Here is a 23,791-nt window from a genome sequence, read left to right as displayed (position 1 = left end):
TTTGAATAAACACTACTGTACAGTGAAGGATGACAAATTAGAGCTTAAATTTTGGTGATTGGCAACCCTCACTTCTTGTCATTAATGCACAAATGCTTAAATTTTATATATAATGACATTTTCTTAATTTTAACATATAAAATTGTTAACATTTTATATTGGTCAAAAGTATATTCTATAAAATTCAAGTATTGCTTATATATATGAAATATAAATAATTTCAGATTGACCACCAATACTAAACACTAGTCAGTTAGATTTTAGACTTGTAGGGTAATATGAAAATAGAGGAAAATTTATTAATTTATTACTTTCTCAATATATTTTAATTATTTAATATGCCATCCTAAATGTTTACATCTTAATATTTAAATAAAGTAAGGGGACTGCCATTACATTCAACCTTTCTTTTATTTGTTCTCTAACTGCAGAAGGTGGCTGGTTCCTAATATCCCGGAGTTTCACTCTCCCAAATAAGTTCATTCAGTGTCAGCTAAAGATTAAAAAGGCAGCCCAAAACAAACAAACAAACAAACAAACAACCCATAATGCATGTAGTTTTGATACCGCTTTCTAAATTAATGAAATTCATACTTTTAAAAGATGTTTTATTGTAGCCCTGGCCTTTTTAACTCACTGGTTAGAGCATTGGCCTGTGGACCCCTGGGTCTTGGGTTCAATTCCTGGTCAAATCAATGGAAAAAATATCTTCAGCTGAGGATTTTATGTATATATATATATATATATATATATATATATATATATATCTTTAAATGAACTTTTATGCATGTGAGTTTAGCCCACATCAACAAAAGATTTTTTAAAGCATTATTAAATGAAAATGGATTGTATTTTTTGCAAATTGATCCCATAGCCTTCTACCATCTAATAGCTCTATTTTATTGGTGTACTGGAGGCCTGATGCATGAAATTCATGCAAAGGGCTCAGCCCTCGCAGCCCCGGCTTCATCCAGAAGGTTGTCCGGACAGTCGTTCTGCTGTTTGGTCTAATTAGCATATTAGCTCTTTATTATACAGGATGTTTATTTCCATCTTTTTGGCCAACAAGCCAAGCTGCTTTCAATTGCACTTTTTCGCTGAATTAACTCTGTTTTGACTTGAATGGGCACTTATGGCACAATAGCTACTTAAAACATGGATAATGTTAAATTTCAGCATATCTCATTGACAATTTTAAACAACTTGTAGACGTGCATTTTACCAACATTTTGAAAAAAAAAACTTTGTATTATTTTCAAAGTGAGATCTGGTTTGTTTACTCAGTTAATGGGATTATTGTTATAGAAGACATTTACCAGTTGAGTCTGTGGCCATAAGAAAAGTCCAAACCTGTGGAGAATTTTTATGAGTTTATTTGAGCCAAACTGACAGCAATTGCTGGGAAGCAACATCTCAAAGGACTGAGAAAATGCTCTGGAATCTGGCAGTTTTTCACCTTATTTTATACATCAGAATCAAAAGGGAAGACATAAAGGGGATACATGAAATCCATTGGTGATAGATTAGGGAAGCTGGAGAAAGCAAAGCAGGGAAATCTCTGAGCCTGGATAAAACGTTAAACAGACACATTCTTCTTTTACATTGGCAGGTATAGGATAGTCAACAATTAACATGTATAGCACAAAGAGATGGTATGCAGGGGAGCAAGAGAATAAAGAGGGTTTCTTTGGTCTTGCTCTGGTGGGGGATTGTGCCCTGAGAAGTCTAGAAAAGGGGATCACTCTGACATCCGAAAGGCATAGTATTTAGACAAAAGATATGCTCCGTTAAAGTAAAGATTGACCTTTGTTAAGGAAGATACTGGCCTAGGACATGGCTACCTGCCATGACTTGCCTTGGTTAGGATGTTTTAACTTTAGACCATCCTTTGTGGTTACTGGAGGTCTCTGAGTTTGTAAGGCTACCATGCAGGCCTCCCCTGAGCTTATTAGTATGTGTTCCCTTTTTTATCCACAAGACCATGGAAAACCTCTGCTTCGTATGGGAAGGAAAAGCAAGAACATTTTGAGTGAGTCTAATCCTGATTCAGCATCTATCTAGAAAACACAATATGAGGAGTATCATCATAAGTGAGACAAACTCTGAAATAAGGAGAGGGAAATTTAAATTATAAACGGGGATTGAAATATAGAAAAAAAATTGTGATAGCATACAATGTAATACTATGCAGTAGTGAAAAGAAGAAACCGTTGATGCATGTAATAACATGAATGAATTTCCACAGTATTATGCTAAGTGAAAAAAAAAAAAGACATAAAAGGCTACATAGTGTGTGATATAATTTCTATTTCATTCTGGAAATGGCAAAGCTATAGAGGCAGACTCAGATTAGTGGTTGCCAGGAACTGTGGCCTGAGGGTGATGTAATAACTACGAAGGGTCTCAGAGGAAGCTTTTGAAGGGAAAAAGATTCAGTAACATGGTTGTAGTTGTAGTTTGTCTAAGAAAAATTGCACTGGATAGAGTTAAACAGGCAAAGGAGAGTTTATTCAAGAATATTAACCAAATAACTTACATGCATATATGCATAACCTATGAACACAGACAGTAAGTAGTGTGGTGAAGGCCTGGGGCGGGAGTGGGACAGGGGGGCGGGGAGAGGTGCAGGCTAGAACAGGTCAATGGGAAAAAAGGGGCATCTGTAATACTTTTAACAATAAAGATACATTTTAAAAAAGAATTTTGAAATGGGGAAGAGGGATGGAACTCAACTTCTCTGAAACAAGTGCAGGAGAGTTTTTAAGTATTGGGAAATAAATAAGCTAGTAGGAAAATACCGTGAAATGTTAGGTGGTAGGTTAGTGATAGGCTGTCTGTGTTTGCCAATGCTACTTATCAAATTTAGGCTCCTCGTCCTCTCACAGAGACTAGGAGAGATGAGCGGTCTCCATCTTGATGAATACATTTCAGAGGTCTTTGAGAAAGACATTTCTGAGTTGTAAAACTGGCAAGAAAGGAGAGTTTCGTCTCAAAAGGGCAGACACAGAATTTACAACTGCAAGGAGTTTTTTGTTTGTTTTTAGCAAATGCTCTACGGAAAGGGAAGCTAGTGCCTAGACTCAGAAACAAGACTGTAAAGTTTAGTCCAGCTGAGGAGAATGTTAGGGCAACTTAGCCAGGTTCCATGACTACGTCTGTGTGTAGAATTCATAGAACTCTACTCCTCAATGGGTGAATTTCATTGTATGCAAATTATATCATTGTAAGCTCAAAAGTTCTGACATTTAAAAAATGCAACTATGAAAAAATGTCATCAGTGGTATAGAATGAGAGCAGTAGACTCATGATGTCATAGAGAAAGGGGGGGGAAATGACATGATAACCTCACAGAAAAATACTAGTAAGTCCCTTTCTCTTCCTTATATGGACTATCAAACATCTTTTACAAATGCCACGATAATTCATAAATCTAATATATGCACAAGATAGCAGGTATCAACTCAGAAATAAAAATAGAGACCCTAGCTGCTATAGATAAAATGTTTACTTGCATCTCTTTATGTTTACTGAATTAGTAAGAAAAGCAAGAAGCTCTTACCCAAAAAGCATATTTGCTTAAAATCAATGCACTGGTATATACACATGCTGACCCACACCTACTACTCCAGCTTCAAAGAATTGGAGCCGCTGTCCTCTTCTTTCAACAACTGATGTACGCAGTTATGATGAAAAGCATCTCAGCAGGAGTGAACTTTGCTTTTTGTCATGTGCCTCTTTCTCAGAATGCAACAGTATAGTGTCAGGGAAAAAGAGGGAGTTTCTATATGTTGACTGTTACACTGCTGACAGCTTTATTTTAATTCCAGACCCAGAGAATGTCTCCTCTCCTTGTAGTGATGATCGGAGGGCAAAGTTCTCATTTCCACCAGGGAGCAAGTGACAAAGGGTAGGGGCGATCCACAGCACTGGGGTACCCGGGGCACAGCATGCTTTCTGCATCTTGCTAACAGGATTCACACGTTCCTCTCTCCCCTCCCTTTAGTCATTTCATTGAAAACACAAAAGGCTAATCATTTAGCAGCACTCCTCCACATAAGCGTCGTCGAACCAATCGATCAAAACAAATACTTCTTCTCCGAGGCGTCCTCGTGACCTTGAGAAGTGTGACAAATGACTTAAAGGATGGAACCGACAGAAGTTTCGTGATAAACCAGAACATTATGTCCTGCCGCATGATGAAGAGAAATAAAAATGGAGAGAGCTAGACATACGTTTAGTTTAAATAAGACTCGATAAATTCTGTAACTGCTGTGTACAGCCTTGGCCCCAGATCAGAGGTGCGCAGCCTGCACAGCAATCAGGACTTTCTCAATAAACCTCAGCCTGTTATGGTTCTTACCACATTTACTTTCCCAATACGATAGTGCTTTACAGCTATCTACTCGATTACGGCCAGAGTTCCTAGCAGTTATTGATAACCACACCGCAGACTTTATATCTCAACCAGCAGAGGCGGGAGGAAGGCAGTCAGCACAGTGAATTTCCTACCCTGGATATATCTCCCCGAAACAGGAAGCTGATGACTCAGTTCTACAATGGGGCTGTGATTCTCACTGTGGTGAAACTACTTAGGTCATTTTTATTTTTAGCTCCCTGGCACAATTATAGACAAGTATTGTAGGAAAATCACATCTTCCATGAGGAGGAGCCCTAAGAGCTTTTAAGAGGTTCTAAATGTCGGGGGAACTCACAAACACCACCCAGTGCCTTCTGGGGTGGGGAAATGGAGGATAAAAATGTGTTTGTTAAAAGAACAAAGTCAGATTGCAAGACAGTTTCAGTTTATCTGTCCCACGCTCTACCCTCTCTTTCTAAACTCTGCCTTGCTTTTTCCTTTGCTATGGCTGCTACAAAAATCCGCACCGTTCCCAGGATCGCCTGCCTCTTCAAAATCCACTCTCTGTGATTCAAGTATTTATTTCCTGCATGTGAGCAGAGCTAAGTCAGGCGAGCGTATAGTTTACGAGAATGACAATTTTGAGTAGCTACTCTTCCACTTCCCTCACTGTGATAGGAGTGAATAAAATGAATTAGCTTTATAGCCAGAGGTATTTGCAAGCTGACTTCAGTAAAAACATGTCACAGTGATTTAATATGTCAGAGTGACTTCAATACCACAAAGTATGGGCCAAAGTTTCAGAGCACTCTCTTTATAGTAAAAATGTATCATCATTAGCTACTTTACGCATGTAATCACTCCTTGAATTAAAAGCAGTATTATGACTTTTAGGTATGTGACCATTGGATATTTAGATATTATTACATGTAGAAACATAACATTTAGATTCCACTGTTATGTTTTTTAGTAGTTTTAGCAATATGGGCATGCTTTTACTTCTAAGCCAGTGACTAGTTCACTTAAAATGCCAGAGACGATGTGAAACAATGATGTGAATACAAGTTGTAGGTAATATTTTATAACACAGCTGTTACCTAATAGTCAATTCTGATACCGTTTTAGTAATTAGTATATTAGTAGTAATACAATTAGTACTAATGTAAAGCAGTAGCTAGTATTAAGACCACTTTCAGTAACTTTATATTTTTATGAATGCATGTTATTTATGATGGCACTCTACAGTTGCAAATCATTACAATCCTTATTTGAAAGTTTTAAAAGCCTTTGTTAACATCCCTCTACTTATGCTTTCTTTCCTACTTTTGTTTGTTAAAAAGTGTCTGCTGTAGAAAATATAAAGTAGCCTTCCTTTTTCCCATGGCAGAATACACTTCTTCGTTTTTAATGCATGAGCAAGCGGTTTGGTTCATTAAGCTCAGTGGCACCGATAGTAAACTAAAGAGGAATGAAAGGAAGAGGAACTGAAATACCATCAGCCCACTAATGATACTGAAGCTGCTCAGCTCTATTGGGAGACTGCCCAGACATCCACTAATAGAAGTCATGGCCCAGGATGTGAACTTGGTGTTGGAGTGCCAAAACGACAAGCACAGAGAGAAAGCGCTGCCTAGAAGGATGTCTGGAATAATTTAAGGAATTATCTAGATTGTGTGTGTGTGTGTGTGTGTGTGTGTGTGTGTGTGTGTGTGTGTGTTTCTGAGAGAGAGAGAGAGAGACAGAGAGAGAGAGAGAGAGAGAGAGAGAGAGAGAGAGAGAACAAAACAAAAATAAAAGAAATAATGGAAGGAAGAAATATTGAATTACCTCAAGACAATATTGAATAAGGATAGCAATTCCATCACAGGAGTATACGTATCTCAGGATGCATGAATTAGAGAATATATCGGTGTCACTTTTGGATTTAAAGAGTTTAGTTCCTGTTTGTTAAACAATTTCTAATAAATGTAAAAATTTTTAAGAAGGGACTTGAATTCATGGCTCTTCAGGTAACCAGACACTTCCATATCGCAGTGCTATTTAGGTATTTACTAACACTCACCTTTAATAATTAACACTATGGTTTATTTTATAAATGAATAGCATTCTTCCCAGCATGCCCCTGCACATGAGGAAGTGTACAGAAATGTGCCCTTTGAAAAGGGGGAAAAAGCAGATTCTCTGTTCAAATTGGGCTCATGCCCAGTGTGAACAGAGAACCACTCAGCTGGGGATGGCAGCTCCACGGCCTCTGGTAACACAAACCCCTCAGTGGCTTTTCCCAGCCACTTACAATCCTGCCCCCGCAGGCTCCCGCAGCTGCAGACCCTGGGGAACACCTATGTGTTCCTGAACGCCTCACAGGCCCATCTGATTCCAATTCTGCTTACGTTTTGTGCGGGAAAAGTAGAAAGCTGATCAAGACTAGACACCCCTTTCACCAAATTTTCCCTTCCTCCTTTTATAAGTCCTCGGAGAGAGATAAACCTTTTAAAAATAGCTCAGGTGTGCTCTGAAAAGACACAGGTCAGAGTTTGGGCTCAATGACATCTTTGCCCTTTAAAAAACAACAGACCCAACACAGAAATCCCTTCTATAAGTTTATTGATCCAACAAAGGCAAATGAATCAACAGAACAGGAAGAGTAAGAAGGCCAGGTTTATAATTGTACTGGAGTGTGTGCTGACCATTTAAAGTAGGATGAGAATTGGTCCATGGTGGAGGACTCACTGAGAAGAAAATGCTATAAAGTTTTAGGATACCAAAAGGATACTGTAGGGGTAGGATGTGGAATATAGAGAAGAAATGGAAAAGTCTGGCAAGGTATTCTTAAATAGAAATGAAAAAGAAAAGAAAAGGCTTTTATGAGAAGGAAATATAAGCGATTTCTGGGTTTAAGGTGTTCACAGCCCTGCAGAAATCTCCGTTTACTCTCACAGGTTGTAAGAAATTATGTTATACGATTCCTCCAGTTTATTTAAATTATTATTTCTACATATTTCAAAGTGACTATGGAAGAGAAATAAACTATGCTTACCAACTAAGGGACTAAAAGGCCTTGATACAAATCAAAACATCTCAGAGTTGAGTGACTTCGGCTAGTGAATTGGAATATTGGCTGGCGTGTCAATACCGTATAAATGAATAATCCCCGTTTTTACTTAAACACTCTTTCCCTTTCTTACCTAATAAAAATATTATATTTGGGATCCTTTTTTTAGGCTATCCTCCTTCCCAGTTTCTTCTGCATTAACTGTTGAGCCCAGGAACTTCATATTTTTAAAAGATATTAACAAAAGAAACACCTTGAACCTCAATGTTCATTAAGCCCAATCTTTTAATATTCAATTTAATATGTTGCTGATAGACAATGCACATATATTTTCCTAGGCAATCTTGGGATAATGATTTCATCCACTTCTTAACTTTGACATCCAAGTTTTCTCGAACTTGAGACACCCTGCACACACATCACTTCTGCAACCTATTTTGAAATACATCCTGTAACGGGGCCCATAAGGTGGGAGAAGGGTTGAAGGTGAGACAGATTCAGGCTGACATATCAAAGAATGCCTCATGGATGAAGCAGGATCTGAGTAGAGCCCTAGGGAATAGTAGGAGAGCTACCAGGAGATTGGAGTGCTGGTCAGGAAAGAATACTGTGGGAGCAGTGCAGTCTAGACAAATGAGGTAGCAAAGTGAGGGGTGAAGAATGAGAACATTTAGGGAATTAAGGTACAGGGAATACACTGTCAGGAGACAGACATTTTTACACTCGATTCTAGCCAAAAGTCTGAGAAGTGATAGAGATAAATTGTAATCCATTTTATTTCTGATATGAGTTTGTAAGCCAGACATAATCTGACACTAATGACTTATTGAGATAGGCAGCAATAGAGTGCAAGAAATGTTTTTGAGAGAAACAGCATGTAGCCTGTCATTTTTTCTTAATTCACAAAACTTATAATAAATGAATTTCCTCCTTTCAGGCAGTAATGTTTTGGGAGCTGGGAATAAAGGAAAAACTGAGAAGAGAAAACGTTTTATCCATTATGGTGATGTGGCATATCTCCTTTATTTTCTCCCCCACTTCTTCAAAGGCATCCCTTCTGTTTGATGAGCTACAAGGTTGTAAACTCGATCAATCCATGGAATCATTTATTTTATAGATGCTCTGGTCAACTATCATTATGTTGTTACCTAAGAAAAATATTAGAATGAGAGAAAGTCAGTTTAGCTTTGGATCCTTTTCTTATGCTATCCTTCCTTTAACCTTCTCCTCATAAATTAACATAACCACAACCAACCTACCCTGCCAGCACATATACAGAACCAAATCAACTTAACTCACTTGATTCTTTCAATATTGATTGCAGACATTTTAGATCATCTACTGAGGGCAGGACATTATACTTACATAAATTAAGAATCAGAGACAAGTATACAATAAATAACAGTGATGTGATATCTACTATATTGTAGGTGCTATGAGAACACAAAGAAAGAAGCAACTAGATTCTGATCAAGGTCAGGTGAAAGAACCAGTAGAAGGTGACATATAAGATCTATGTTAAGTGATGATTAGGAATTCAGTAGGTGAGCAAGTAGGAACAAAAGCCCTCAAGGTGGAGAGGGCAGCAGATTAGAGGGGAGGGGATCAAGGATGATCACACAGGAAGAACTGGTCATCTGCAGAGCCCTGAACATCACTTCCCAAGAGATGGTGTTCTGAGAAAAGCAGCGACAAAACAAGCAAACAGGCCCAGGAGGCGTGGCTCAGTGGTTGAGAGTTGACCTATGAACCAGGAGATCATGGTTCATTCCCTGTCAGGACACCGCCCAGGTTTCAGGCTCAATCCCCAGTAGGGAGCCTACAGGAGTGCAGGAGGTAGCCAATTGATGATTCTCTCTCATCATTGATGTTCCTATCTCTCTTTCTCTTCCTCTCTGAAATGTGTGTGTGTGTGTGTATGTATGTATATATATATATATATATATATATACACACACACTAATAAAAGAGAAATATGCAAATTGACCATCACTTTGTGATGCCCACCAGCCAATCAGGAGTGAATATGCAAATTAACCTGACAAAGATGGATGTGGCCCCGCACCCTAGCCACTTCGGGCCTCTGGGCAGCACGCATGCAGGCGTGGAGCAGCCAGGCAGGCGGGACGCCTGCTATGAGGGGGAGGGCAGGGGGGCGGGGAGGGAGCTACAGGAGAGGCGCTCTGGCTGGAGTGAAGACTGAAGGCTCTGGCCAGAGTGAAGTCTGACAAACCAAGCAAACAAAACCCCGGTATAGCAACAGTAAATATTTAAACCTCCAGGTTTCTTTTCTGGAGGATTTCTTTACCCCTTCCATAAGCTAATATGTTTCATTACTCTGCCATAGACCCTGTCATCATTTCAAGAGCCATCTAATGTGACTAGTGTTCCATAGAATACAACTTGGGAAAGGAGGAGTTAGAATATCCTCAGTGAGTGAGTAGAACTTGCCTATTATTTAAGATTCATCGGATGCTTGAAACCAGCACAAATTCTTTTAAACAAACAAATACACAAACATACATCTAGCAATACATCTACAGTATCATAAGCATGAAAAATGATGAATAAAATGCAATGTAAGTATCTAAGTAGCTGACAATGTGTTCAAGTTTTACAAGGGAATGAACATTTACTTCTAACTGTTAGAATAGCTAAACACTCCTGAAGCAGGTGCCATTTGATCAGTGTTATTAGTGATTTAGATGTACACGAGCGGCTTTTCTAGGCAAAGGGGACAATGCAATCTAGGTTCTGTATAGCTCAGGGTACACTGAGGAGCCCTGGCTTGACTGAATGTGTATAGAAAGCTCTGACCAAAAAAAAAAAAAAAAAGATGAAAAGAAAGTTTAAACTTATCTAGAGACTGAAGGACACCAACTGTCATGATGAATTTGAAAGTCAGTCTCTAGATAGTATGAAGCTGTAAATTTGTGAACTGTGACATCATAAGAAAGAAGGAATTTTGAGAACTTCATGAGGTCAGAAGTATTACCTTTAAACTAGTGTGGGCAGATAGAACTTATGCACTTAGATATTTTGTTGAAGACAGTTTTATTTTATGAAATTTACATATTTTAAAATTTTGTCCTCCTATAATTGGACATCTTTCCCATTAGTTAACGTTATGGTAAAAGAGTAGTTGCTGATGCTTAGTCTTTAAACCAGTGGACAAATTGGCATTAAGTACCTGCCTTTTTTGGATATGTTTTGAGGGAATAAGAAACTGAGCAAATATTTATCAGTCAGATGGAGGGAAGCCATGTCTGTATATAAGATATTTTTTAGGACAACTATGTGGTATATTATATAGAATTAAAATGTAAATACAGTACTTTAGAGCACAAAAAGAGGAATGCAGGTTGTCCTTCTTCAGTAAAAGAAATAAAAACAGGGCCAGGCCTTGATGAATGAGGACAATTTGGAATGGGAGAGAGGAAGCACTGAGGTATTTTGCTAGGACAGAGCAGCCGCAAAACTGCCCTCTGAAGTTTTGTTACAGCATTCGCTCAGTGTTTGAGAGGAACAGACAGGATTCCACACCACAAATAATTACTGTTTGTGGAGTTGAAGTACACTAAGAAATACATGGCTAATTATGACAGCAAAGAGTTTCAATTTAGATTAGAGTAGAATATTTTTACATTTAAAAAAAAAGTTAACCAGAGTTTCTCCATGGCACATGAAGTAAATGTGAGTTTCAGAAATAATTATATTGTCACCAAGGAAATTTCTGAGAAACCGATGTTTCATGGGGACTGAAAAATACACGTTTTTTTTTTTTTTTTTAATTTTGGCCACGTGGCTTTCTAGTTTAAATAATACATATAGCAGTAAGCTGTGCTTTAGAGAACTGTACATTTGCTTATAAAAGTGGATTGTCCTACATATAGATTTAATAAATTATGCATAAAATACTACAACTAAATTAAGAATAGGCCATGTATCTTTTAAGCATTGCTTAAGGTTATCTTAGAGAAACCCATGAAGTTATCCTGCTTTACACAACTCTAACATTGGTGAATTTCCTTCCGCATATTCCACATAGGCACTTTTCCTGGTCCCCATTTCTGTGGTTATAAATACAAAATATGCATACAATTTAAATATTTATAGAAAGCATTGAAAATAATCCTGGAGTTCTAGGGCTAGAAAACAAATTATTTCTTATAAATACCTATATATTATAAGGTTTATAATATATACACTTTTAAAAGTTATATATTATATTAGTTCTGTAAAAGAGCCCATTTTAGATGTCTATTATTATTTTCTATTGTAAAATATATTCAAGTAACATATTTTGGAATGATACATTGTTTTGTATTTCTTACTAATATAAAATGCTTCCCTAATATAAATCAAAATTGCAAATTATAATATTCTACTAATAGTTCAGTTAGTTGCATTAAAGAGATAAATATTACAAAGAAGACCTAATTACTACTGGGTTAACAAGTATTCTTGTCAGGTATGTCTGAAGTACTTTACATTAGTTATTGTATTTCCAATTAAAAATATTACTATCTCCCACTACTTACAGAGGATATCATTGAAGTGTAGAAAGACAGCAATCTGTCCAACATCACACAAACCAGTGTTAGTGTTGATATTTGAATTGTAGCTCCAGAACCTATAATTGTTGCCATAACATCAAACTCAATATTATTAGGAATTGATAAGCAGTAAATGATTCATTGAACTATTTTTTTAAAATACTGTGAAATGTTAAGGAAAATAACCAAATAAACATATGCTATAGCTCCACTGCCCATTCCCTGCCTCCTACATATTATGTCAAGTAAATAAATAACCTGTCAGTTACTTCTCATGTTGCAGATGGGAATATTTTTTTCTCTTATATAGAAAAATCAGCTAGACTTTGAGATAGTTTGATAGAATAATTTTATATCAGGGTTATGAAGTATTAAGTACAATAGAACCTAGGAAAGATACCTGAATAAAGTATATTTGTTGCGTTAAATGTAAGTTTATGTGACTTTCATGCCCGGTAACATAATTATTTGTCTTGCTACTACTTTTGTGATCCAGTGAAGGTTCAAAATCTTTCTGCTTATGATCGCCAGCTTCCAATTACTGAGGGTGGAAAGGCACATATCTCATCCCTCATCAGTTTTCCTCTTTTGGGGCAGTGCTGCTGTCACAAGTGATGTTGTCTAATGTTTGAACTTCATAGGATGATTGTACCCTGGGGCTCTCTAGGCAGCTGTGTTTGGTGTTTCATGGACATTAAAAGGAATGCCCCGGCTAGAGCTTCCTAACAAAGTACTAGTCATATAGTAAGTACTATGAATACAGCTAGTGTTTCATCATTGTTAAACTTGCTTTGATTTATTCTTTAATACTTCAATACCACAATACAACCAATCTCTTGTTTGTTCTATTCACTGCCACTATACATTGAGTTGAGTGCTTTGCAGCTATTTTTTTCTTCAGTAATAACATCCCCTTTCGCATCCTGGGTCCTGCTGCATTTGTTGGATTTGTCCTTTGGCTCTGGGATTTGTTTGCATTCATTCGTACTAAATTACATTGTTCTTTATTTTGTCTTCAAGCCAAGTCACTTAAATTACCTAAATGTGTTAGTAAGTTCTAAAAGATGTCTTATTTCATTTCCTATTCTGCTTTTTAATTTTCTGGCATTAGTAATTGTGCAACCTTTGTCAATCTAATTTGAATAATTTTTTTATTCAATTAGATGCTTGATGTATTGTTTTACAAATGCATGGTTGAGAATTCCTTTCATGTTTTCTTCCTATTTCTAGATCTGAGCAAAATGAGTAGAACCATCTTTTGTCTGAGATAACTTTTAGCTGAGGTTATTTTTAAAATGAGCAAGGTGGGGAAATGGACTTCTTACGTATTAATGTTGTTAATCCTAAATTGCCATTTGAAATTGTAAGTGCATTAGCTTTTCCCCTCAAAGCTATTATGTCATCTGTAGGGGTGTGAATGTGTTTGTTTCACAAGGGATAAAAAAATGATAATTGGTAGCCCACCCTGGGACCAAGCATGCTTATTCTGCTGGGCTCCCTCATTTCTAGGCATGTTGCTTTTTAGCCATTTATTTTCAATATAAGAATACATTTTAGAATAAAGGCTGGTCTATGACTGTTGCCAAAGCAATTATGTAGCCAGCTGTAAAATTAGCTTAAGGTTTGTACTTGTTTGTTTTTCTACCCCCCTAGAGAATGTCTGCACTGGTGGTTTTTGATAGTGGAAATTCCTACTATTCAACATGAGAAAATTCAAAATAGGAGAAACATAATTATTAATTGTGCATGAGGCATTTTTTCATCCCTACTCTTTTTAAATTAGCTCGCAGCAAATCTGCTGTTTTCTAAAGTGACTGTCTTCTCTCTGAGAGAGGCATAGCTTTCCACAAAGAGCTTTACTGTTTCTATAGTGATGCCTCCTCCTTGCTACACGGAATGACAAAATATCATAGTCTTAGGTTATCCACACTCACACGCATGTCTCGGTTTAGTTGTCTTCTATGTACATGACGCCCTGTCCAATTTGGAAGTGGGCATCCGTTAGGAAAGAAAACAGAGTCACACTGAAGCTGTCCTTCCCATGCTCTTGCCTGACTTGTATTCTGTTCTTTACCTTCAGATCTCTGTTTTGTTTTCTCTTTCTGTTTTTATTCTCTTCCTTTGTAAATGTATATGTTTACAAATAAGTTTTCCTTCATATACTTTCTTTAATTTTAAGTCATAAAATGTATAATTTTCCAACTATTTATCATTCGACTTTCAGGACCACAGATGCTAAAACCTATGTGTTTATTTTGTCTGCCCACCATGGTACCCGACATCACATTACATGAAGATGCAATTAGGCCTTTAAGGCCCCAAAATGAAAATATTTTAATTAGTACCACTGCTCTTATGTTAAGCTTTTTGTGTGAATTGCCCTTACTCATCTCCCCTTTTCACTCCCTGCACCTCCTACATTCTCCTTTAGAACACAATCTTTATTTTTGTATCTTTTTTTATGTGTACAGCTATTTCTGAAAAGATTTAAAAATCTCTTGGATTGAAGATTGGTGTAAAATGATAAACAAAGAGAAGAGTATTGGATTAAAAGTTTGTCTTCTCTATTTTTTGATATGTGATTAACAAGTTAAAGTTAATTTAGGCACCCATTAAGGAAAAAGTGATTGTGAAAATCATTGATATGTGGAAGTATTTCCTAGTCTTACTGAGGTTAGACAAATTCAGCGACAGATTAAGTATTTGAATTAACAGAAGCCACTCACACACAAAAAATAAAAGAGATAAAGGAAAATGTAGGTTCTAATGAATTGAAGAATACTCTTTTTTTTCCTCTCTGAACATCAAACATCATGTAGTTGAAGGGTACAGTCCAATAAAGACGTTTCGTGACTAAGGTGTTGGTTTAAAAATAAAACTAACCATAGAATGTCTAGAGAGAGAGATTGGAGTACAAATGATCTGAATGCTTTCACGAATATCTGAAGCCTGGAATTGGCAGAATGTAGGTTCATGTTCCCAAAGGAAATCCCTAACACCTGTGGGCCGAAGCCAAGGACTCCAAGGCTTATAAGCTTCTATTTTCTAGTTTTTTGACCACTTCTGACTTGGGATTCCTCTTGTATTTAAACCTCTCTGAGAAGATTGCAGAGGTTTAGGTGCAAAACAAAAGCTGCGAGGAGATAAAGTAACCCAATGGCATGCAGATTTACATTTCTTTAAATCTTGCTTCTTATTATTTTAATGCCATTATTTATTTATAAAATATAGCATTGTTTAAAAAATAAATCTAATTTTTATGGTCAAAAGCACATATATCTAATTTCCTGAATTTCTTTTTAAAATATATTTTTAATTTTATTGAATTGATTGGGATGACATTATTTAATAAAATTATATAGCTTTCACCCTAGGACCTAGCCTTTTTGGCTCAGTGGATAGGCCGTCAGCCTGTGGACTGAAGGGTCCCAGGTTCAATTCAGGTCAAGGGCACATGCCTGGGTTGTGGGCTTGATCCCTGGTGTGGGGCATGCAGGAGGCAGCTGATCAATGATTCTCTCTCTCACCATTGGTGTTTCTATCTCTCTCTCCCTCTCCCTTCCTCTATGAAGTCAATAAAAATATATTAAAAATTAAAACAAATAAAATGAAAAAATAGTATAGCTTTCAGGTGTATATGTCTACAATACATCATCTGTATATATATTATATTGTGTGTTCACCACCCCAAGTCAAATATCCTTCCATCACAATTTATTTCCCCTTCACCCTCTTCTTCCTTTCTCCATGCCCTCTTCCCTCTGGTAATCACCATACCATTGTCTGTGTCTGATTTATGTATTTGTTGTTTTTTTTTTCTCAATCCCTTCACCTTTTTCACACAGCACCCTAACCCCCATCCCCTCTGACAGCTGTCAGTCTGTTCTCTATTTATGATTCTGTTTCTATGTTGTTTGCTAGTTTATTTTGTTTTTTTAGGGAACTCATACAATACTTGTCTTTCTCTGACTGGCTTATTTTACTTAGCATAATACTCTTCAGGCACGTCATGCTGTTGCAAAAGGCAAGATTTGCTTCCTTTATGTGGCCGAATAGTATTCCATTGTGTAAATGTACTGACTGGAACTGTTGGGTACTTGAGCTGCTTCATGATCTTGGCTATTGTAAATAATGCTGCTATGAACATACATATTTTTTTAATTAGTATTTTGGGTTTCTTTGGATATATTCCCAGAAGTGGAATCACTGAATCATTAGGAAATTTTATTTTTACTTTTTGAGGAAACTCCATAGTGCTTTTCACAGTGGCTGTACCATTCTGCATTCCCAGCAACAATGCAGGAGGGTTCCCTTTTCTCCACTTTTTTTGCCAGCACTTGTGGTTTGTTGATTTAGTGATGATAGCCACTGTGAAAGGCATGAGGTGATATCTGACTGTGGCTTTAATTTGCATTTCTCTGATGAGCAACTTTTCATATGTCTATTCGCCATTTGTATGCTCTCTTTGGAAAGTGTCTATATAGGCCCTGTCTTTCAACTAATGCTTTCTTTAAAAAATTATTTTCAATTTAGCTAAGATTAATTAAGCATCTAGTATTTTTAGGAACTCTCATATACATTGTCTTATTTTATCTCAAATCTGTGAGGTATGTATTATTAATATTTAAATTATAAAACTATAACAGTACCTAAGAAGATCCAAGATCAAGTGACAATTTCAGTCTGAATTGTAGGACACTGTTGCAAATAACTAAAAAATTGGAACACATTGTCATATTAAAAATTAGAATATGTGAAACTATCAAATTTTCTTTTATATTTTGCCCCTGATATTTAAAACATTTTGATCTTTAGAAGTCTCTTTTCTCTACTGATTTCAAAAGTAATTTCTCTAACATGGCTAATAATACCTCTTTTTACTATTCATTTTAGTTTGACTACTGATTAGGCCACACACACTTTAACTTAAAATCATTGTTGATGTCCATGTCCACAAAATAAAAACAAAGAATCAAGTAGTATCAAACATTAGAAAAACTGAAATGTCTCCTAATTCTCTCCTTGAAAAATGAAATTCATTAGTGCCTTTGTTGACATACTAGAGAGCAGAGAAATGCATTTGACTTTGAGACAAAAAACCAGAGTAGCGTTAACAATATGAAATGATATTTTGTGATTTTTTTTTTTTTACTTCACTACTTCTAAGGCAAAGTTATTTGTTATACGGTGTGTTCTTCTTCCAGCAGTGGTAACTATATCTGATCTGTAGTCACGCTCTGTTCTGATTTTCATACTGAGGACAGATGCCCAATGATTGAGTAATATTTTTTTTTATCTTCTTACTTCTGATTCTTAGTGATAGTGTTCACTTTACTTCACAGTAAAAAGTCTAATCAGTTCTGGTCGCTGGTTTTAGAAAGTCCTGGCACTATTTTAATGGATAACTTTTTCAAAGACCGAACCCTGGTAATTCACGCCAGGCATTAATCAATCCATTATCATGTATATAATGATAAGACAGGATAGCAGAATTTACAATGACAATATATAATGCCTTTGATAAATTATTTTTGTGGTCAGCAATATTGATATTTAAAATGCAAACTCAAACTTTTATAAGAAATAGACATACTAAGAGGAAGGGAGGATGTTAGGACCTGCCATGCTGTCTAACACACACATGACTTGGTTTACAGTATTTAGGGAGAATGAAGGCATATGCCCCAGGCCCCCCAAATTGTTCCATAAGTGAAATAATCTTCAAATTCCCGTATAAACAAATATGAAAGAGCCCTTTGGCCTCCTTAGAGTTTGTAAACATACCTGTAAATTGTTAGCAGTGTACTAAATAAATGGGCGGTAGGTTGCTTTATAGAATGTAGATAAACATGGTATTATATAGAAAAGACAGGGTAACATGTAATTCTTAGGTTAAGTGAAACATTTCCCTGGTTGACAATTAAAAAATACATAATGTAATTATTTTCTCTGAGATAGATACGGGCATGGAAACTGCCTACATTCTCTCATGTAGAAAAGTTGGAGAATGTTTCCAGCAGCCACTCACCCCTTGCTTTGTCTGCTCTGCGTATCCGGTGTCCTGTGCAGTCAGTGAGGGTCCAATGTGTTGATGTTTACTAAACAGCAGGGTGCACAGTTTCCTACTACAGTGCATAAGAAGAAAAGCAGAACATATGCTTGAATATTCCAAATCATTTGTTAGAAGATGCATGTGGATCTATATCTAATATGAAATTAATTTTCCTCACACACATGGAGCTCTGTAACCAGATTTTTACACAGTGGGTTGTGATATTGTAATCCCTCATTCATGAGCCATGTGTTTGAATTATATCGCTTGAATTATCAAAGTTATCTTGCTGTTTGAATGCCTCTGGCATCATATTTGAAAACATTTTATAATCAAGTCTAGCTCCTTTAGGGGAGATGTTGATACTGCCCCTGTAGGTGGTACAATAGATGATAGTTAGTGGCTTAAAGCTAATTTTTCTATTTCATGTATTTATGAAAGATTGTTTCTCCAAAAGATATCAGAGTTCTCAGAGTTCTGATAGTCTCTCTCTCTCCCTCCCCCGCCCCCCTCTCTCTCTCTCACACACACACACACACACACACACACACACACACCTACCTTTGTATACACATTTCTAAATCACTATTGGGGGAAAATAATTCAATTGATTTTTTTAAATATAAAATATAATACTGTTATAGAGAATTTGATACTCAGGAAGTCCTCAAACCTCTAGATACTCAGTTAAATGAGTCTTATCTAGATAAATGAGTCTTAATTAATGTTTAGCCTCAAAAGAATTATATCAAGTATATTTTACTGAACACCTATTGTAAGCCAGATATTTCCCTGGGCATCCTCATTTATCTCATTTACTTCTGCAGCTTTATCAAATTATAACTATTTTTGTATGGTCAGCGTGTAAAGCTGGAGGAGTTTTATATATTGTTAGGCAACATAGTGCTCCTGGTCCTATTTTAGTCTGGCATTGTTTTATTATTGACTTTGATAAAGGTCCAGAAATACCTACTAGTGTATATCATATCTGCATGTTGTACAAAGTAAAATCTATAAGGTAGATGACATAATCAGGATAAATACATTTTCTGAGTGGAATAATAAAGATAAAAATACAGTTTTATGTGTGATGTTCTATATATGTATTTGACCTAAGGGAAATATCATTAGCAAGTGCACTTGAACTAGCTTTGTAGTGAATCAGATGATAAGGTTTATAGTACTAAATTGATTATAATCCACTGTAATTTAGCAGGTTCAAATGTTACTGAAAAAATTATAATATTTTCTTAGGCCAGATGAAGAAACACTTGGGTCTATATTAACAAATTTAATGATTTGATTTATATTGGGTTGATCAACTCATATTTGTCTTTAAATTATCTAGATATGTTCAAAAAAGTTGGATCTTTGGTGCTGTATGAATTGGTTCACTAAAAAGATAAGCATAATTAATTGTAGATCAAATAATAAAACAGTTGTGGCACATAGTAAGAGTCATATTTCACCCTCTTGAAATCAAATATTTATATTAGATCAGAAACATCATTAATTTTGACACTTTCCTCAGAGATGACTAATATTTTTTCATATGTCCTTTATTGAGAATCTTGTGTATCTGGTAATGTTTAACACAGTTCTACAAGAAGTCAAGCTCTAGTATTAGACATGTTAAAATATACAAATATAGAAATATGTGTAGAAAGAATTACCCATTTTGAGCTTGGAGAAGTTATTACCTAGAAATAAACATTGATTTGTATCTGGAAGGATAAGAAGTTTGCCATGATGTGAAGGTAGGACAGAATACTTCATACACAGAGAATGAGAAATGGAGGGGAGGCAATGAGAGATGAAATCGCATTGAATAGAAAAGTGGTTTGATTTTGTATAAGTTCCAGAAAGTAGGTCTCAAAAGTTGTACTAGGGCAGATGAAGATATGATCATTATCTATTAGCAATATAAGTAATATCATCAATGCAAATAAGGAAAAGTTTAAGCTGACAGTGACATGGGCACACAGAGACCACTCTGGCAGCAGTATGGGCATAAGGATAAAAGTATATCTCATCCCAAGACTATCACCAAAACTCCCATTCTGGAACAGCGAGGAAGAGAGAGTCAAACAGGAGCAGACCAGAACGACCATTTTATTATTCTTATCCTTAATGTTCACAGAGAAATCAGAGAATTGTTTACAGCTTAGTTCCTCTTTAATAAAGCCAATCTTCCTTCCCATTCTTCTCCTTTCCATTCAGAAATATTTTTGAGTTCATAGTCTATCTTCAATCTTCTAGTTACTAAGGAAATCATGGTGAACAAAGTATAGAAAGAGTGACATGAGTGTCTTTAGGTTTCGGTGCACTATGGAGGGAGTTTAAAACAAGCTTTTGAAAATATAACTGGAATGAAAAGTACTTGACCAGCAACAGAATGTCAATTATATATATATATATTGAGGCTTGTATAAAAAGTAAATGTGAAGGTATGCAGAAAAAAAAATCTTCAGCCTTCTGTAATAATATTATCACTGCTCAAAATATTTCTATTAGATCACAGCATGTGGGCAAGAAAAGCAGGTGAGAAAGTAAAGAGAACAGAAAAGGAAAATTCCAGCCTTTATAGTCCACAAAATCTGTGTTCAAATCTCATCTCTATTGCTTTCAAGCAGTAACACACTGAGTAATTTAGTTGACTTCTCCATGCTTTTGTTTTTCTTTTTCTTTAAAAGTTTGCAAAAATTGTGAGTGGGTGGGTTGGAAGAGGTCAACCAAAGAACTTGTATGCATATATGCATAACCCTGGACACAGACAATAGGGTGGTGGAGGCCTGGGGCAGGGGGCCATGTGTGGGGGTGGGCTAAAAGAGGTGAATGGGGGAAGAAAGGGGACGTATGTAATACGTTCAACAATAACAATGGAAAAAAAAGTTTGCAAAAATAAAATAATGTATTCAGCATCTGGCCCATTGTAGGCTTTCCATAAATGTTAGTATGACAATGTCAATGATTAAGGCTATCTTAGGGAAAATACACTATTAAAACTCCTCATTATTGTTACTGTCATTAATTGTTAAACTCAGCATTAATTTTGTCATTTTACAATCACCTTGTGAACTTTTTGACTTCTGTAGGAAAGCCAGAACTGTGATGAAGGGCATGTTATGGGGGGCAGCTTTGGACCATGACTGTCATTTGTAGGTCAGACTTAGAAAAAGCATAGAATATATGAATTCTTTTTTTTAAATTATTTTATTGATTTTTTACAGAGAGGAAGGGAGAGGGATAGAGAGCTAGAAACATCGATGAGAGAGAATCATCGACCAGCTGCCTCTTGCACACCCCCTACCAGGGATGTGCCCGCAGCCAATGTACACGCCCTTGACCAGAATCGAACCTGGGACCTTTCAGTCCACAGCCCAACGCTCTATCCATTGAGCCAAACCGGTTTTGGCTATATGAATTCTTTAAACAAGTAAACTCATAAATGAAAATCTTGTGTGGTTTGAATGAATTTAAATTTTAGTGTGTAGTCAGTCGAGCTAGATCTATTTAATCACACATTTTATCTCCCAGAGCATAACATTATAGTGTGTGTGTGTGTGTGTGTGTGTGTGTGTATAATTTTTTTAAATATATATTTTATTGATTTTTTTACAGAGAGGAAGGGAGAGGGATAGAGAGCTAGAAACATCGGTGAGAGAGAAACATCGACCAGCTGCCTCCTGCATACCCCCTACTGGGGATGTGCCCGCAACCAATGTACATGCCCTTGTCCGGAATCGAACCTGGGACCTTTCAGTCCGCAGACCGACTCTCTATCCACTGAGCCAAACCAGTTTCGGCTATATATATCTTTAATAAAGACTTTACGTGTATATTTACCATGCTAGCTTACAAGTTCTTCAAAGAGAAGCAGCTTTTTTATTATGTTTTTAAACACTACAGCTCTTGGCATGGTGCCCGACACATGGTATAAATGCAATAAATACCTGTTCACTAAATCCAATATTAGCTTTGTTTTCCAACTTCTACTCAAGTGAACAGAATTTACCAACTGGAGTTAATTGACTCCTGTCATACATACCCTTATACCATATGTCACCTAACCACTGTACATAATGGCAAGTTTATTTCACAAATGGATTTCAAATATTTAGTATACATCTTTGGTTGGTATTCACTCTGGATTCATGTCTATGATGTTCTTTCTTTACACCATGACAGAAAAATAGTACCAATACTCTAGAATACAATAGATTTTTGGTTTCTACAGTTCTTATTTATTTAAGTTCTTATTTATTTATTTATTTATTTATTATTTATTTAGCACATGGTAGGTATTCCTCAAATATTTTGTTAAAAATCAGCAACAGAAAGGCATGTTGTTATATTTGGGTATATTCTCCTATAAGAGAATATGAAAGTCACAGCTGATGCTTTTGAGTGATTATAGTATTTCATATAATTGTATATTATCTTCTATAAAAAAATTGATGATGACTCAAAAATGAGTTCATATTATCAAAATTCACCATGTAAATAAATGTAATCATAAAACTAATTATACTATTTTTGTCATGGTAAGATTGCCTAATTTGCCCAGTTGCACTGTTATCTTCATAGACTAATATTGAATTTAGCCATGCTAAATTTGTACTGCATATTACTTTTAGCAGCAGTTTCAGGAACCCATTATTAACTGTCAGATGTCATATTATATCAGTGAAATTTGAATCACTCATTACATTCTGGCATTTGCATTATGACAGTAAATCAGTCAAGGAAACCTATTCAGAGAATGATTTTAACTTCAGCTAATTTATTATTTAAATAATATACATTTTAGCAATCTACCAATTATTTATGTGAACGTGCACTATAAAGTAAACTTTTAATTAATCAGAATCCATTAAATCCACATTTATTTATTCAGCAATTCATAAAAATAACTGAATACTCTCTATATCTGATTTTAAAGGGAAAAAATGAAAGAATATAAAACTAATATTTGGATTTTTTTAAAAGTTGACAATACTTGGCAGAGTCAAAAATGTTCATCTCAGTGATCTTTACGTGACCTGGAAGATTTATTATAGCAAAATACAGGTCATAAAAGAAAGCTGATAATTTTATGTAAATCTCATGATAACACATTTTGGTTACTTTTTTGAATAGCATAGCTTAATAAATTATCTTCCCCTCAACTTCCAATAATTCAGTAATTTTTAAAAAATATATTTTTATTGATTTCAGAGAGGAAGGAAGAGGGAGAGAGAGAGATAGGAACATCAATGGTGAGAGAGAATCATTGATCAGATACCTCCTGCATGCTCCCTACTGGGAATTGAGCATATAACCCCGGCACTTGTCCTAACTTGGAATCCATCCTTGAACTCCTGGTTCATGGGTCGCTGCTCAACCACTGAGCCATGCTGGCCAGGCTATTTAGCAACTTTTAATCATTCAGCACATTTCATGTTTCTGAGCTTTTTATAATATTGAAGCTCTTCTCATCACATATCCATACCTCTGATTTGTCTTTTACATTTTGTGATTCATATAAAAATATTAAGTCATATATTATTCAGTAATTCAGCATAGTACTCTAAACTCTCTAACGGGAGGAAATATTACTTAGAGATAAGCAATTAGGTATTTTAAATATTTAGATACCCAAATATCATTCTACAGGCTTAGTCTCTCTTATTGAGACAAATTATTCCCTGGTTCTGCATCCATAAACATCACCAGAGAGAACATTAATAATCATTAGATATCTGCCTCAAAAGAAATTGGAAAATAGTTTAATG

The 23,791-nt window shown here is 35.9% G+C and overlaps 1 protein-coding gene and 1 long non-coding RNA gene across 4 annotated transcripts in view; one reads left to right on the top strand and one right to left on the bottom strand.

Moving 5' to 3' along the window:
- The window catches only part of PCDH9 (protocadherin 9), a 381,383-nt gene extending 375,562 nt beyond the window's left edge, over positions 1-5,821 (top strand). The window contains exon 3 of the mRNA XM_054719840.1: positions 5,745-5,821. Coding sequence (XP_054575815.1) covers positions 5,745-5,765 — 21 coding nt within the window. The 3' untranslated portion in view covers positions 5,766-5,821. The remainder of the gene's footprint in view (positions 1-5,744) is intronic.
- A 2,582-nt stretch (positions 5,822-8,403) lies between these two features.
- The window catches only part of LOC114232424 (uncharacterized), a 36,803-nt gene continuing 21,415 nt past the window's right edge, over positions 8,404-23,791 (bottom strand). For 2 of the 3 annotated variants that reach the window (XR_008556740.1, XR_008556741.1), the window contains 3 exons: positions 17,994-18,090; positions 11,951-12,042; positions 8,404-8,557 (listed from right to left, as the gene is read on the bottom strand). This is a non-coding gene — a long non-coding RNA (uncharacterized LOC114232424). Of the gene's footprint in view, positions 8,558-11,950; positions 12,043-17,993; positions 18,091-21,087; positions 21,162-23,791 lie in introns of those variants that run through there. The other variant, XR_003618482.2, reaches the window with a different exon arrangement.

This window comes from Eptesicus fuscus, chromosome 8 (assembly GCF_027574615.1).
Source record: "Eptesicus fuscus isolate TK198812 chromosome 8, DD_ASM_mEF_20220401, whole genome shotgun sequence".
Lineage (NCBI taxonomy): Eukaryota > Metazoa > Chordata > Mammalia > Chiroptera > Vespertilionidae > Eptesicus > Eptesicus fuscus.
The sequence above is the reverse complement of the archived record's forward strand: the minus strand, read 5'-3'. Positions and strand labels throughout refer to the sequence as shown.